This window comes from Podarcis cretensis, assembly GCF_951804945.1.
Source record: "Podarcis cretensis genome assembly, chromosome: 13".
Classification (NCBI taxonomy): Eukaryota; Metazoa; Chordata; class Lepidosauria; order Squamata; family Lacertidae; genus Podarcis; species Podarcis cretensis.
The window spans coordinates 31,526,821-31,541,112 of NC_137182.1; the positions used below are offsets into that span (position 1 = coordinate 31,526,821).

A 14,292-nucleotide genomic window follows, 5' to 3' on the forward strand; every position below is an offset into this window, starting at 1 on the left:
AGAATTGAGGTTTGGAGTTATGCTTCAAGGTCCAGACTATGGGAAGCCTAAAAAATTAATAATTACAATTTGTAAGATAATTTGACCTTTTTATTTTAGTTTTTTTCCCTTTTTATTTGATTATGATTTGATATGTTAATTGGATGTTTTTATTGGGAAATTAATAAAAATGATTTAACAAATAAAAGCACAATAAAACATCAAATATTAAATTTAAATTTAAAAAATTCCTTCCAGTAGCACCTTAGAGACCAGCTAAGATTGTTATTGGTATGAGCTTTTGTGTACATGCACACTTCTTCAGATACATCTGAAGAATTCATAATCTGAAGAAGTGTGCATGCACACGAAAGCTCATACCAATAACAAATTTAGTTGGTCTCTAAGGGATTTTTTTGTTTTTGTTTCGAGTGCAGCAGACCAACACAGCTACCTACCTGTAATGAAACATCAAAAACTTCCCTAAACAGGGCTGCCTTCAGATGTATTTTAAAAGTAAGATAGTTGTGTATTTCCTTGACATCTGATGGGAGGGCGTTCCACAGGGTGGGCACCACTACCAAAAAGCCCTCTGCATGGTTTCCTGTAACCTCACTTCTCTCAGGGAGGGAACCGCCAGAAGGCCCTCAGAGCTGGATCTCAGTGTCTGGGCTGTACGATGGGGGTGGAGACACTCCTTCAGGTATACTGAACCAAGGCCATTTAGGGCTTTAAAGTCAGTACCAACACTTTTGAATTGTGCTCAGAAACGTACTGGGAGCCAATGTAAGTCTTTCAGGACCGGTGTATAGCCTCCATATCTATCAAGTTAGTGGCTGTATACCCTCTGTGTTAACTTTATGCGAACCATCAAGCCACTCAATATATCTTGGATGGTTCCACCCAAGATTTGAGGATTCCCAGTGATGGGTGAGCACAGTTGCCATGAGGCTTCCAACCAGAGTTTATTCAGGGAGCATCCTGACATTGCTGCAGAAAGAGAGAGAGCCACAGAGAGGATTTCTGACCCCTGCATGGACCCACCCTAGGCGATTTTCAGGTGCATACTTTGGGCATCATATCCAAAAAGGCTCTGGGCAAGTATTTCACAATCTGTCATATCCTAGGCAGGGGGCGGGTGTGTCTGTGAATGATGTGATCCCACTTAAATTATGCTCAATGTGGTATGCCTCTTTGTATCACAATGAAGTTGATCAGATCCTGCCGCACCTTTGGCAAAATGTGACACTGAATCTGCTTTCTGCCTGCTTCCCTGTGCATCCAGATGATTTCTGAATGCTGGGTTTCGAATTGAATCACTGCTGGTATACTGATAAAGCCTTGCCCATGGGCAGTGCCATTTTTTAATTATTATTTTTTAGAAAAAGAGGTGCTAGAATTCAGCATGAACACCTTCCTTTTTCTCATAGAATGGCAATGGTACCCACCTGAGAGGTGCTGGAACTGGGTTATGGTGAGTTCCAGCTGAAAAAAAGCTCTGCCTATGGGCTGCTTCATTTAGGTAATGTAAGTGCTTTTGCACAGATAAAATTGGCTAGAAGAAATGCTTTACCCATGAGGATATCCTCATGGGTAAAGCATTTTTTTCATCACTATGTATTGGAATGCATTTTTCTTTTTAAAGTCCTCATAGGCTCATATTATGCATTCTCCCCAGAGCTTAATTTGCTATAGAGAATTTGTTCATCATTTGAATATATTCTGCTCCCAGGATTTATAGAACCACTGGATTGAGTAATTGAGTATATACAGTGGATATGTTATATAAATGAAACCTATCTTTTTGTTTCTATTTCTATTATTATCAATATTATTCACTCTGTTTAGAAAAATATTAATGCAGCTCCATTATCCCCCTCCCTTTCACCCAAAGAAAACTGAAAATATAAGTGTCATGACAGTTTAAAATAATGTCTAAACACACTAGATTCAATCAACACTATGACTGCAGTTTCTTCTCCACCAGCCTTTTGAGCCCTCCTAACACATCCTGGTTTCTCAGTGTATAGATTAAAGGGTTTAACATGGGTATCAGTGCTGCATTAAAGATATAAATAATTTTATCAATAGTATGACTGTCCATAGATTGAGGTTTGATATATGTGATTATAGAATTTCCAAAGAACACCAGCACTACAACTAGGTGAGATCCACAAGTAGAGAAAGCTTTCAGTCTGCTTCCAGATGAATGGATTCTCAAAATGGCCACAAGGATACGTGCATACGAAAAAAGGATGAAACAGAAGGGAAAAAGGACTGTGCAGGTGCTGGTGAAGTACATTGTCAGTTGTCCCACAGCCTTGTCAGAACAAATTAATTTCATGAGGGCTGTGAGCTCACATGCAAAATGATCCACCTCATTATGTCCACAGAAGTGGGCAGGGTTTGCAAGACAGGGAACAATAGCAAGTAAGAAGGCCATTGTCCATGATACAATAGCCAAAACAATGCAAACTTTCCAGTTCATGATAAGCATATAACGGAGTGGATTGGAGATGGCAACATACCGGTCATAAGCCATGACTGCCAACAAGAAACATTCTGTTGATCCAAGGTATATACCAGTGTACATCTGAATGTAACATTTAGCAAAAGACATGACGGGTCTGTCCACCAAACAGTTGGCAATAGATTGTGGAACTGAAGATGTACAAAGACAGATATCAATGATGGACAGATTACAAAGGAAGAAGTACATTGGATTATGGAGCCGAGGATCAGCTATGACTACAAACAGAATGAGTCCATTTCCGATTATGTTTCCCAAGTAGATGATGGTCATTAAAGCCGCCAATCCTATCTTTGTTTTGGGATGTCCAGAAAAGCCAATGAGGACAAATTCAGTGATGTCAGTCTCATTCATTTATACGCTCTGCAGAAAGATTTTTTGGAGTGATCAAGGAAGATATTAAAGATATTCAATATCTGAGAAAGCTAGATGATTAACCATATTTAATCTAATTTATATATAAATCTAATTTATATGAATATTGTGAACCAAGATATTGATACCATTAAATTGCATCAACAATTTTTAGGATCTGAACTATAGAACTGATAGCTAAATAGATAATCAAGCGGAGGGGGGTTGGGGGGATTGGGTTGTTGTTGTTTTTATTTTGATTACATATTTTGTGGCTTTATATTTTGATTTTATTCCGTGAACTACCCTGTGAACCACCCTGAGACCTCTGGGTATAGGGCAGAATAACAACAACAACAACAACAACAACAACAACAACAACAACAACATGCATCACATAACTGATATACAAAAAACCCAATGATATTGTAGGGAAGGAGACTTGGGGGGGAAAGAACATGTACTTCATAACCAGTTTGTCTAATATGCTCGCTGAGTAGATCCATTTAATGAAACCTCACATACTGCATGTTACATGTTACATGCTACATGCTACATGTTATGTATCACTGTGTCCAAATTAATTTGCTGAATCAGCAAAGCTCGAAACAGTTGGAAATATGAAGTGCATGAGACAATACAAGGGCACAGCTACCAACTGCAAGTTTATGTACACGAGGCATACATTGCAATGCAAACATATTATTTCATGATGATCATATAATGTATAGGACTGGAGATTGCAACATACACCTGGTTAATGGCATGATAGGTTTGTCCACTAAACAGCGTTTTAGCTTATGAGAATGAAGTGGTGGTAAAAAAGTGTCAACCATGGAAAAATGAAAAATGTGCATTCAACTTAGCAACTACGTAAGACCATGAGTCCATTTATAATTATTGACCCCAAGGAGGTTAAGATCAGAAAATTCATGAAGCCCATTCTGGCCTTAATTCCAAAGCAATATAGCTAATTTAATATATCCAATATCCAATGAAAAACAAATATTTCTGCATAATTCTCCTAATTCCAACTATAGAATTGTTCAATAGAAAGGAAACCAATTCAGTTACATATGGCTCCTGGTTTTGTATTGGGATTTATTAGAAATAATTAAAAATTAAAATATGACTCTAACAATAGCAGTACAATAGATCTGCCAGAATAAACTGAAAAACCCGAAGATGAATAAATATCATCTTGGGACTGCACCAAATACAATGGATTTCTTGCTCCAAATGATGGTCAATCTGCCTCTGCTATTAAGCATCTTTGAAAAAGGTACACTACACAGACACTATGCATGTAAACACTGGGTGGTGGGACCTAACGAAGGAGGATTGGTGGCCTTATCATGCATGCTTGCAAAAGCTCAAGCAGTACCTTACTATGCATCATTTGAAGAACAAAACAAAAAGTTACATGGACCATTGGTCTGACATGGCTAATGCTTCTATGATGTGGCAAAGTTCCATTTGGAATAAGTTAGTAAAAAGTGCTAGAGGCAGTAGACCAAATAAAGGTAAAGGGACCCCTGACTGTTAGGTCCAGTCACAGACGACTCAGGGATTGCTGCGCTCATCTCGCTTTATTGACCGTGGGAGCCTGCGTACAGCTTCTGGGTCATGTTTCCAGCATGACTAAGCTGCTTCTGGCGAACCAGAGCAGCGCACGGAAACGCTGTTTACCTTCCCGTTAGAGCGATACCTATTTATCTACTTGCGCTTTGACATGCTTTCGAAATGCTAGGTTGGCAGGAGCAGGAAATGAGCAATGGGAGCTCACCCCTTTGTGTGGATTCGAACTGCCAACCTTCTGACTGACATGCCCTAGGCTCTGTGGTTTAGACAGTGGCATAGCGTGGGGGATGCGGGGGGGGGGGGCGGCCGCACCAGGTGCAACATCTGGGGGTTAGGGTTAGGGGGTGCAAATCCACGGGTTAGGGGGCGCAAATCCACGGGTTAGGGGGTGCAAATCCATGGGTTAGGGGGCACAAATTACTTGCCTTGCCCCGGGTGCTGACAACCCACGCTACGCCACTGGGTTTAGACCACAGCGCCACCCACGTCCCTTTGGTAGACCAAATACACAAAACACTATTCAGCCAAAATGATAGATACCAATAGGCATTCATTTTATCTGCATATACCTAATGTCATAATATCTGATAATTTAGGAAGGAGGGCTGCAGCTCAATGGAAGAGCATCTGCTTTGTGTGCAAATGGTTCCTAATTCAATCTCTGGCATCTTCAGATAGGGACAAAAACGCTCCCTGTCTGAAACCCCAAAGAGTCACTGTTGGTCGGTTTAGAAGATAATGAGCTAAATGGCCTAATGGTGTGACTCAGTATAAGGTAACTATGCTATGCTATCTAATTATAATTTACATGTGAAATAGGGGTTTTAAAGCTATTTTCTCTTGTTATGTTATCTTCCATTTTATCTAGAACTATGTGATAGTTTCTACACTTTCAAATGCACACTAATAAAAAACAAAACAACATGTTTTCATTTAAGGCACATTTTAAAATTCCCCAGCATGTTTCTAAAACATTTTTAACAGTTGCAAGAGGAAGGGGAAAAAACTGTTTTCAGTTGGCTGGAAGCATCCCAGATTATTATTTCATTGATTTTCGTCCCCTTCAGATGAAGGTTAAAAATGGGTAAGGCTTTGTCAAAGTTAAATCTTTAAACATTCCAGGGATTTCAGTTGGACTGATGCATTGTGACACTTTTAATGAATCTTTATAGAACAGAGGTATATTATTTTCATAATATTATTAAATTTATATATTGTTCTTCATCCAAGGATCACAGAGTTGTTTACAATACAAATCGAAACAGTGGAATCCAAATAATCATGTCAATTAAAGAAGAGCTTACCTTTAAAAAAAATCTCTTCAAATGAGGGTGAAAAATCTACTCAGTTGTGACAATATGCTTTTTTAAACATCAGCTCATTGTGGTAGATTTTGCCCCACAATTTTGGTAAGCTAATGCAAGAATATTTTGGTAACATAATGCAAGACTGAGAAGAAGATGTTTGGAGCTATAGTGGCATTTTTTGCAAATTAAAAACGTAATATATTTAGTTCTCCCTTAAATTCAAAACAGTTCTAGATCTAGTGTATTACTAACAACACAGGTTCAGAATCCATGTTACTGATTCCTTTTGACTCACTATGTTCATCAAATTAAAAAGAAAGGAAAGCAATAAAGGTCTGAAAGCTGGCTATAGCACTTTTACTTTCTTAATTATTTTTCTTACATTATCCAGGCCTTCAGTAATTCTCCTTATATAAGTAGCATAAGTTTAATTCCTAAACAGACAGGTATGTGTATTTGTGTGTGTGCATTGTTACATCCAGCTAAAGATACACAGTGCTATATTAGTTCTTCATTTCTGATTTGCCCTTCCGCATTCCCATATGATACAATCCCCACTGACTACTTTGTTTGAGAGCGTTGAAAATAGATCTACAACTATCCAGCTTATAAATCTGAAGTTATCATCAGAAAACTAGGTTTCACAATGAAACTGTAGACCTCAACAACTTGAGCAAAATTAATCCCACTGAACTTACTTGAACACACTCAAGGGTTATTCTGATCCCCTCCTGCATCCACTGAGTCTGGTCTTAAAAAAGTGTAGGTGGCACTTTAGAACTTTCTACCAACAGATATTAGGCAGACAACATTATAGCATTGTTTTGGGTGCCTCCTATTATTTTTTGTGCTCCAGAAGTTGTGTTATGTTGAAAAGTATACACATTTTATACATGCTAGTTTACACACACACACGTCCACACACACAAACACCTGAAATTAATGTTTATTTTGCATTTTATTGGTATTCTGGAAGAATATAATAGACTTGTAAAATGCTTATAGGTCTTCTGTTCTATTGTATAACACATAAATGTTGTCTATATTATGCTGTATCTCATTTGTCCAAAGAAATGACTGGAAATATGGCAAGGTTGTGGATTGGACTAAAAAATCACCTTGCAGTTGCATGTGTTAATTTTTAAAAGTTGCCTATTTATTTTTCTTTTTTTTAGTAAATGTTATTGAAATGGGGGGGGGGATACAAATATGACTATCAGATATCTTTTTATCAAGATTAAAACGCTAATCTAAATAAAAACACAGGGCAGAAATAGGGAAAAGAAGGGAATAAATGAATGGTGGGGGGGGATATAAATAAAGAGAACTTCTGATTCTTCATCTGCCAGCTATATAGAAAATTATTCAACACACCCACTCCAAGATAACACCCAACAGCAAATCCACCTTCTATAAACCAACATTATTTTCAATTTTCAAAGCCAGATATTAAAAGTTCATTTTCTTTTTCATGCAAAAAGTCTATAAGAAGTTTCCAATCTTTAGTAAATATTAACAGTGATTATTCTGATTAAGCACATTGATTTCACTAACTCTGCTAAGTCCAATAATTTTAATAACTATCCTCAACTGTAGGTATCTGTGCATATAAATGTATTGCTGCTATATTGAAACAAATGTATTTCTGCTATATTGAAACATATTGAAATAAAGTTTCAGTCTTTTTCTAATTTTATATCCATTAGTCCCAGTAGGAAGAGTTCTAGTTTCAAATGAAACTTGATCTCCAAAATTCTCTGTATCAGCGTATGTATTTGAATCCAATACTATTTTAAAGCTTTTTTACATGTCCACCAAGCATGATAAAATGTCCCTTCATTTTTCTTGACACTTTCGGCCGGTATTTGGAACATTTTTATACATTCTAAATAACTTCTCAGAATTTAAATTTTTGACATCAGGTGTAGGGTGGAAGGGCATGGCTTGACTTGGCAAACATGACTTTGCAGAACAAATTAAGATCTCTGCCGGGCTTATTTAGTTCCAGAAACCAGAGGTGATTCAATGCTAGGTTATAGGAAGATTTCATCTGATAACTGGGCCTTTTGGTTTCCAAATTATTTGCTTTATCATAGGGTTGAGGAACCTGTGGACTTCTAAATATTGCAGGACTAAAGCTTCTATCATCCCTGACTACTTATTACGGTTGCTCCGGCTGCTGAGAGAAGGAGTCAAACATCATTTGTAGGACCACCAATTCACCATTTCTGCTTTATCAATAAAATAATAGCTTATCTTTCTAATATATTGAACAGATTAAATCATTCGGGTAGGATAGCCCATATCTGATTTACAGAACAACTGGATTGATGGATGATAGATTATGACAACAAAACATGATACATTATGACAACAAAACCTGTGCTTTAGCTTTTTATTATTATGTTTTATTTTTTATGTTTTTATTTCCTTTTATTGCACATTTCAGAAATATAATGTTCTTTACAAGGAATTTTTTAAAAAAGCTTATTAAAAACATGACAGTGATATGATAAATTAAAATGCCATTAAAACTCACAAGATTCATCCAATATTATGACTGCAGGTTCTTCCCCACCACCTTTTTAAGTGCTCCTAATACATCCTGGTTTCTCAGTGTGTAGATTAAAGGGTTTAACATGGGTACGAGTGCTTGATTAAAGATATAAATAATTTTGTCACTAGCCTGTTTGTCTTTAGACTGAGGTTTGATGTATAGTGCTATAGCATTTCCAAAGAACACCAGCACCACAGCTAGATGAGATCCACAAGTAGAGAAAGCTTTCAGTCTGCTTCCAGATGAATGGATTCTCAAAATGGCCACAAGGATACGTGCATACGAAAAAAGGATGAAACAGAAGGGGAAAAGGATTGTGCCAGTGCTGGTAAAGTACATTGTCAGTTGTCCCACAGCCTTGTCAGAACAAATTAATTTCATGAGGGCTGTGAGCTCACATGCAAAATGATCCACCTCATTATGTCCACAGAAGTGGGCAGGGTTTGCAAGACAGGGAACAATAGCAAGTAAGAAGGCCATTGCCCATGATACAATAGCCAAAACAATGCAAACTTTCCAGTTCATGATAAGCATATAACGGAGTGGATTGGAGATGGCAACATACCGGTCATAAGCCATGACTGCCAACAAGAAACATTCTGTTGATCCAAGGTATATACCAGTGTACATCTGAATGTAACATTTAGCAAAAGACATGACGGGTCTGTCCACCAAACAGTTGGCAATAGATTGTGGAACTGAAGATGTACAAAGACAGATATCAATGATGGACAGATTACAAAGGAAGAAGTACATTGGATTGTGGAGCCGAGGATCAGCTATGACTACAAACAGAATGAGTCCATTTCCGATTATGTTTCCCAAGTAGATGATGGTCATTAAAGCCGCCAATCCTATCTTTGTTTTGGGATGTCCAGAAAATCCAATGAGGATGAATTCAGTTATTTCAGACTCATTCATATCCTCTAAGTCCTGTATAAAGATTTGTTTTTGGTGATCAGGGGAGAAATAAAAGTTGCTTAATATTTGAGACATATTTTAACATAAAAATAACAAGTCAATAGAATGCAAAATAATTTTGCCTATTTCTTGTGCTATATTAGAGTGAGATTTCAGACATTTGAATATATGACTCCCATATAATATAATTTTATTTCTAGATTAGCACACTGGGTAAGACTTTTAAAAATTTAAGTACTTTTTCATTCTTGTCAGTGGTAGATATGTAAGTATGCATGTAACTCTTCTAATGAAGCTATATAGAACAGAGGTATAGTATTTAATGTACAAGCCAGCATATCCAAGAATAACTAAGATGAATGCATAAGGTTAATTAAAAATGATCGCTTACCTTTTAAATACAATCTTCAAATCTATGCAGTTTTGACAATAGGCTTTCTCCAAAAACATTCAGTGTATTCTGGTTATTTCCAAATATTTCCCCCATAGTTCTGGTAGGATAACACAGCAACAATTTCAAGAGACTTTGGGAAAGAAAGCGGGGCGTTTTGCAGCTATGATGGAGTTCCTTGCAAATTAAAAAGTAATATTTTTAATTATCCCTTAAATTCAAAACTGTTCTGTATCTAGCACATTAATATCAATATGTTTGTAGAATCCTTTTTTCTGATTCCTTTTGGCTTACTAGCTTTATCAACTTAAAATGAACTAATACAATTAAAATCTCAAAGCTGGCTATATGGCATTTACTTTCTGAGTTCTTTTTCATATGCTCTCTGGTCCTTCAATAGCTATCTGTGTATAGATAACACAGATTTGGTTCTTAATCAGGTGTATTTATGTTTCAATGAAAAAATATACTGAAGCATTGTAACATCTGGATAAAGATACATAACATTATATTTCTTCTTGATTTCAGCTATATCCTTCTGCATTCCCATATGAAATAATCCCTATTGACTAATTTACTTGCAAGCATTCAAGGAACTCTTATAACTAGTCATATAAATATATAGTTATTATCACAAAACTATTTACAGTGGTACCTTGGTTGTTGAACTTGATCCATTCTGGGAGTATGTTTGACTCCTGGAACTGTTCGAAAACCAAGGCATTGCTTCTGATTGTCTGCAGGAGCTTCCTGCACTCAATTGGAAACTGCTGAAGCTGTGTCACACGTTCAGCTTCCGAAAAACATTTGCAAACCAGAACACTCACTTCAGGGTTTGAAGGGTTCGGGAGCCGATTTGTTCGGGAGCCAAGCCCCTTTGACAACCAAGGTACCACTGTATGTTCAGCAAAGAGTGTTTAGGCCTCAACCATTTAATGAAAAGGAATCACACCAAGTTTACTAGAAAACAGTAGAGTCTTCTAAAGTGCTGGTGGCCAGTACTATCATCCTGGAGGAACTTTAGCCAAACCAATACATAAGCTCTGAAAGCTTTTGTGAGACTGACATGATGATGGGGAGCCAATATGCAGGAGGGCTAGAGTTGGGCTAGGGAAATGCAAAAGACTCTGCCTGGGGCTATAACCTGGCAAGTGAAGTTCAGGTGACTGAGACGGGATTGCACCTGCCTTGAAGTGGCCTTCTTTTGCTGTAGCAACTGAGCAATCATGCCTTATAGACTAACTTTTCAGTCTGGGCCACTGAATCTTATTATATCCCTAATAGTGGCTGGACTGCCGGTCTTATCTGCGGCCAGTGGAATGCACAGTTCCCCTGTCAAAGTGGTGAACTCCATGAGTTGTCAACAAGCCTGCAATGAAGCTGGCCCCATTAATACATAATCATCTAGATAGTGTCCACTTCCCTGAAGGCCAGACCTGTAACCCTAACCAGTAGAAATCTTCCGCATGTCTAGGCAGCAGGATTCAGTATTACATTTTGCCATTAATGTGTCCATGCTGCATTTTCTAACTAGCCTTACAGCCTGTAATGAAGGCTAACAGGGAAGTGCCAGGCCCCCGCAGGTCAATAAGAAAGAGGCCAGAGACTTGGAATGCACTTGACTTTTTATTCACAGAAAGTAACATAGTGAGTTCTCCCGGGCTTAACTCCTTCAGCTTGAGACGTTAAAGGAAACTTGAGCTCTGGCCCTGCCATTCCCCTCTAGCTTCTCACTCTGGAGCTGTCCCCAACAGACAAGAGGCTGTGACGTGGGGATGAGCTCCTACTCTGGGTCTTTCTGGCTCATTGCTAGGCAACATGTAGGACTCTACTAAAGGCGTGTGTGAGAGGAGGAGAGCCAGCAGGACTGAGACTACCCTGCTATGGTATGGCAGGTGTACTCTCTGATTCCTCCCTGTTTGTGTCTGCATTCACACCAAGACGCTCAACCTCCAGCCCTGTCCTGGAAAGGCCTTCTAACCCCCCTTGATCACTCCACCCTCATGCTTCCACCACCACCCAGCTCAACCCTCCCCATTGTCCCACCACCAGGACCAGGGGTCTAAGGCTTCATCTTCCCTGGGGAGCTCCTGGATGGAAGGATCCTCACACTCCTCATCCAGACAGTACCTGACACAGCCTGATTAAAGGAGAACTCATGTTATATAGAGTAGTTAACCAACTCACCTCTTGGATTTATTTATTTATAATAATGTTTATTATTTTATTATCTGACTAGGTTCACACTCCAGTCTCAGTGACATCTATGCTGGCTTGCCCATGTCCACAGTATGGAATATGTCAGGGTCTCCAAGGATGTGCTCTATGTGGAGATGGCTTCTGGCACCAGGCCTGTTGGCAGACTAACTGTGTGTTACAAAGACAGGGAACATCAACCCTTGTATACAACCACAGTGCCTAGAGACAGACAGGCAAGTCGTGTATCCATAGCAGTGACCAAAAGAGGAATGCCTACAGGGAGGAGCACAATGAGAAGAAGAGCTATGGTGCATCCTTTGCAGCACAACTGGATGCCTTCATCTGCCACAACTAAGGTACTTATATACAGCAGATACATTATGTGAAGAAAAACTGCACATTTCCTTTATTTTCATTTTTTGTTCCTTTCAGAAAAAAATAGACATCTCCATATTCTTAATTAACAAAACTAACAACCTATTAAAAGGGCTACATTAAAAGAGAGCACTGTATAAATATATATGTGGCCCCTTCACATCTCTTTGGCCTAAGGAAAATGCAAAGATTAAAGCATCATTTCAGTTTAACATACAGTGGTAACTTGGGTTACATATGCTTCAGGTTACATATTCTTCAGGTTACAGACTCCGCTAACCCAGAAATAGTACCTCGGGTTAAGAACTTTGCTTCAGGATGAGAACAGAAATCGCGCGGCAGCAGCAGGAGGCCCCATTAGCTAAAGTGGTGCTTCAGGTTAAGTACAGTTTCAGATTAAGAACGGACCTCCGGAACGAATTAAGTATGTAAACAGAGGTACCACTGTACTCTCAAGTATTAAGAGAAACCCTAAGGTTCAGTCAACAATATGATTACAGTTTCTTCCGTATCAGTCTTTTAAGTGCCCCCAGCACATCGTGGTTTCTCAGTGTATAGATTAAAGGGTTTAACATGGGTATTATTGCTGCATTGAAGACAAAAATAAATTTATCACTATCCTGATTGTCCTTAGATTGAGGCTTGATGTATTGGACTATAGCATTTCCAAAGAAAACCACCACCACAGCCAGGTGAGATCCACAAGTAGAGAAAGCTTTCTTTCTGCCACCAGATGAATCTATTCTCAAAATGGTCACAATTATACGTACATAGGAAAAAAGGATCAAGCAGAAGGGGAAAAGTACTGTGAAGGTGCTGGTAAAGTACATGATCAGTTGGCTCACTGCCATGTCTGAACACATCAACTTCATGAGGGCTGTGAGCTCACAGGCAAAATGATCCACCTCATTGTGTCCACAGAGGTGGGCTGGTTTTGCAAGACAGGGTACTATAGCTAGCAAAAAGGCCATTGTCCATGATGCAATAGCCAAAACAACACAAACTCTCCAGTTCATGATAATCATATAACGCAGTGGACTGGAGATAGCAGCATACCGGTCATAAGCCATGACTGCCAACAGGAAACATTCCATTCCTCCTAGGTATATGCCAGCATACATTTGAATGTAACATGAAGCAAAAGGCATGACAGGTCTGTCCACCAAACAGTTGGCAATAGATTGTGGAACTGAAAAAGTACAAAGACCAATATCAATGATGGACAGATTGCAAAGAAAAAAATACATTGGATTGTGAAGCCGAGGATCAGCTGTGACCACGAAGACAATGAGTCCATTTCCAACAACATTTCCTAAGTAGATGATGCTCATTAAAGCCGCTAATCCTGTTCTTATTTTGGGATGTCCGGAAAATCCAATGAGGACAAATTCAGTGATGTCAGTCTCATTCATGTCTCCTAGATTCTGCATAAGGAATTTGCTTTTGGTGATCAAGGGAAGAAACAGAAAATGCACAATATTTGAGAAAGTATTGGCTACATATAATACAGGCATTTATAAAAACGTGATATTGAAATTGATAATTTTATAACTAGATTAAAATGTTTCTAATCTGAATCATAGACACACACAAACAGGTTATATAGGTCAAATTAAATCAATTTTTAGTTTTACAGCCAATGATCGTACAGAATAAAAGGAAAACAAGTGGGGAAAATATGTACATTATTCAATGAGAAATAGGTCAAGAGTTATTTCTATGCATTGCATATATTACAGGCAAAAAGCCTATATTTTAATTTTTTTTATTTTAAAAAGAAATGTTATACAAAATTCAACAAAATACAGTATTATCAAACAGGATTTGGCAACAATAAACATAGTGCATATACAATTATAGATCACTGTCAAATGAAATCAGAAATAAAATAAAACCAAATAAAATAAACCACGGGTATCTGAATATGTGGAACATAGTAACTGGAACTATTTATAGCACAGACATAATGGTTAAACCAGAGAGGGTTACAAAACATGGATGCTATTATACCAGAGAAAAGTAATTAAAGTTTTCAAATACTCTGAGTCGCAACCATAATCATTCACAGGCCAAGGGAGTTTCTCAGCCATGTTCTTCC

At 38.2% G+C, this 14,292-nt stretch overlaps 3 protein-coding genes across 3 annotated transcripts; all 3 read right to left on the reverse strand.

Annotated features, from left to right (window-relative positions):
- Positions 1-1,939: 1,939 nt before the first annotated feature.
- On the reverse strand, positions 1,940-2,863 carry LOC307200208 (olfactory receptor 13H1-like; the record flags this gene model as incomplete). Its single annotated transcript, XM_079948625.1, has 1 exon — positions 1,940-2,863. One exon carries the CDS (start codon positions 2,861-2,863, stop codon positions 1,940-1,942), a length of 924 nt encoding a protein of 307 aa, XP_079804751.1.
- Positions 2,864-8,305: 5,442 nt separating this feature from the next.
- Positions 8,306-9,683, reverse strand: LOC307200207 (olfactory receptor 13H1-like; the record flags this gene model as incomplete). The annotated part of the gene is made up of 2 exons (XM_079948624.1): positions 9,621-9,683; positions 8,306-9,241 (listed from the first exon to the last, which is right to left on the reverse strand). Exon 2 carries the CDS (start codon positions 9,227-9,229, stop codon positions 8,306-8,308), a length of 924 nt encoding a protein of 307 aa, XP_079804750.1. The 5' UTR covers positions 9,230-9,241; positions 9,621-9,683.
- A 3,005-nt stretch (positions 9,684-12,688) lies between these two features.
- Positions 12,689-13,606, reverse strand: LOC307201520 (olfactory receptor 13H1-like; the record flags this gene model as incomplete). Its single annotated transcript, XM_079950790.1, has 1 exon — positions 12,689-13,606. One exon carries the CDS (start codon positions 13,604-13,606, stop codon positions 12,689-12,691), a length of 918 nt encoding a protein of 305 aa, XP_079806916.1.
- Positions 13,607-14,292: the final 686 nt, after the last annotated feature.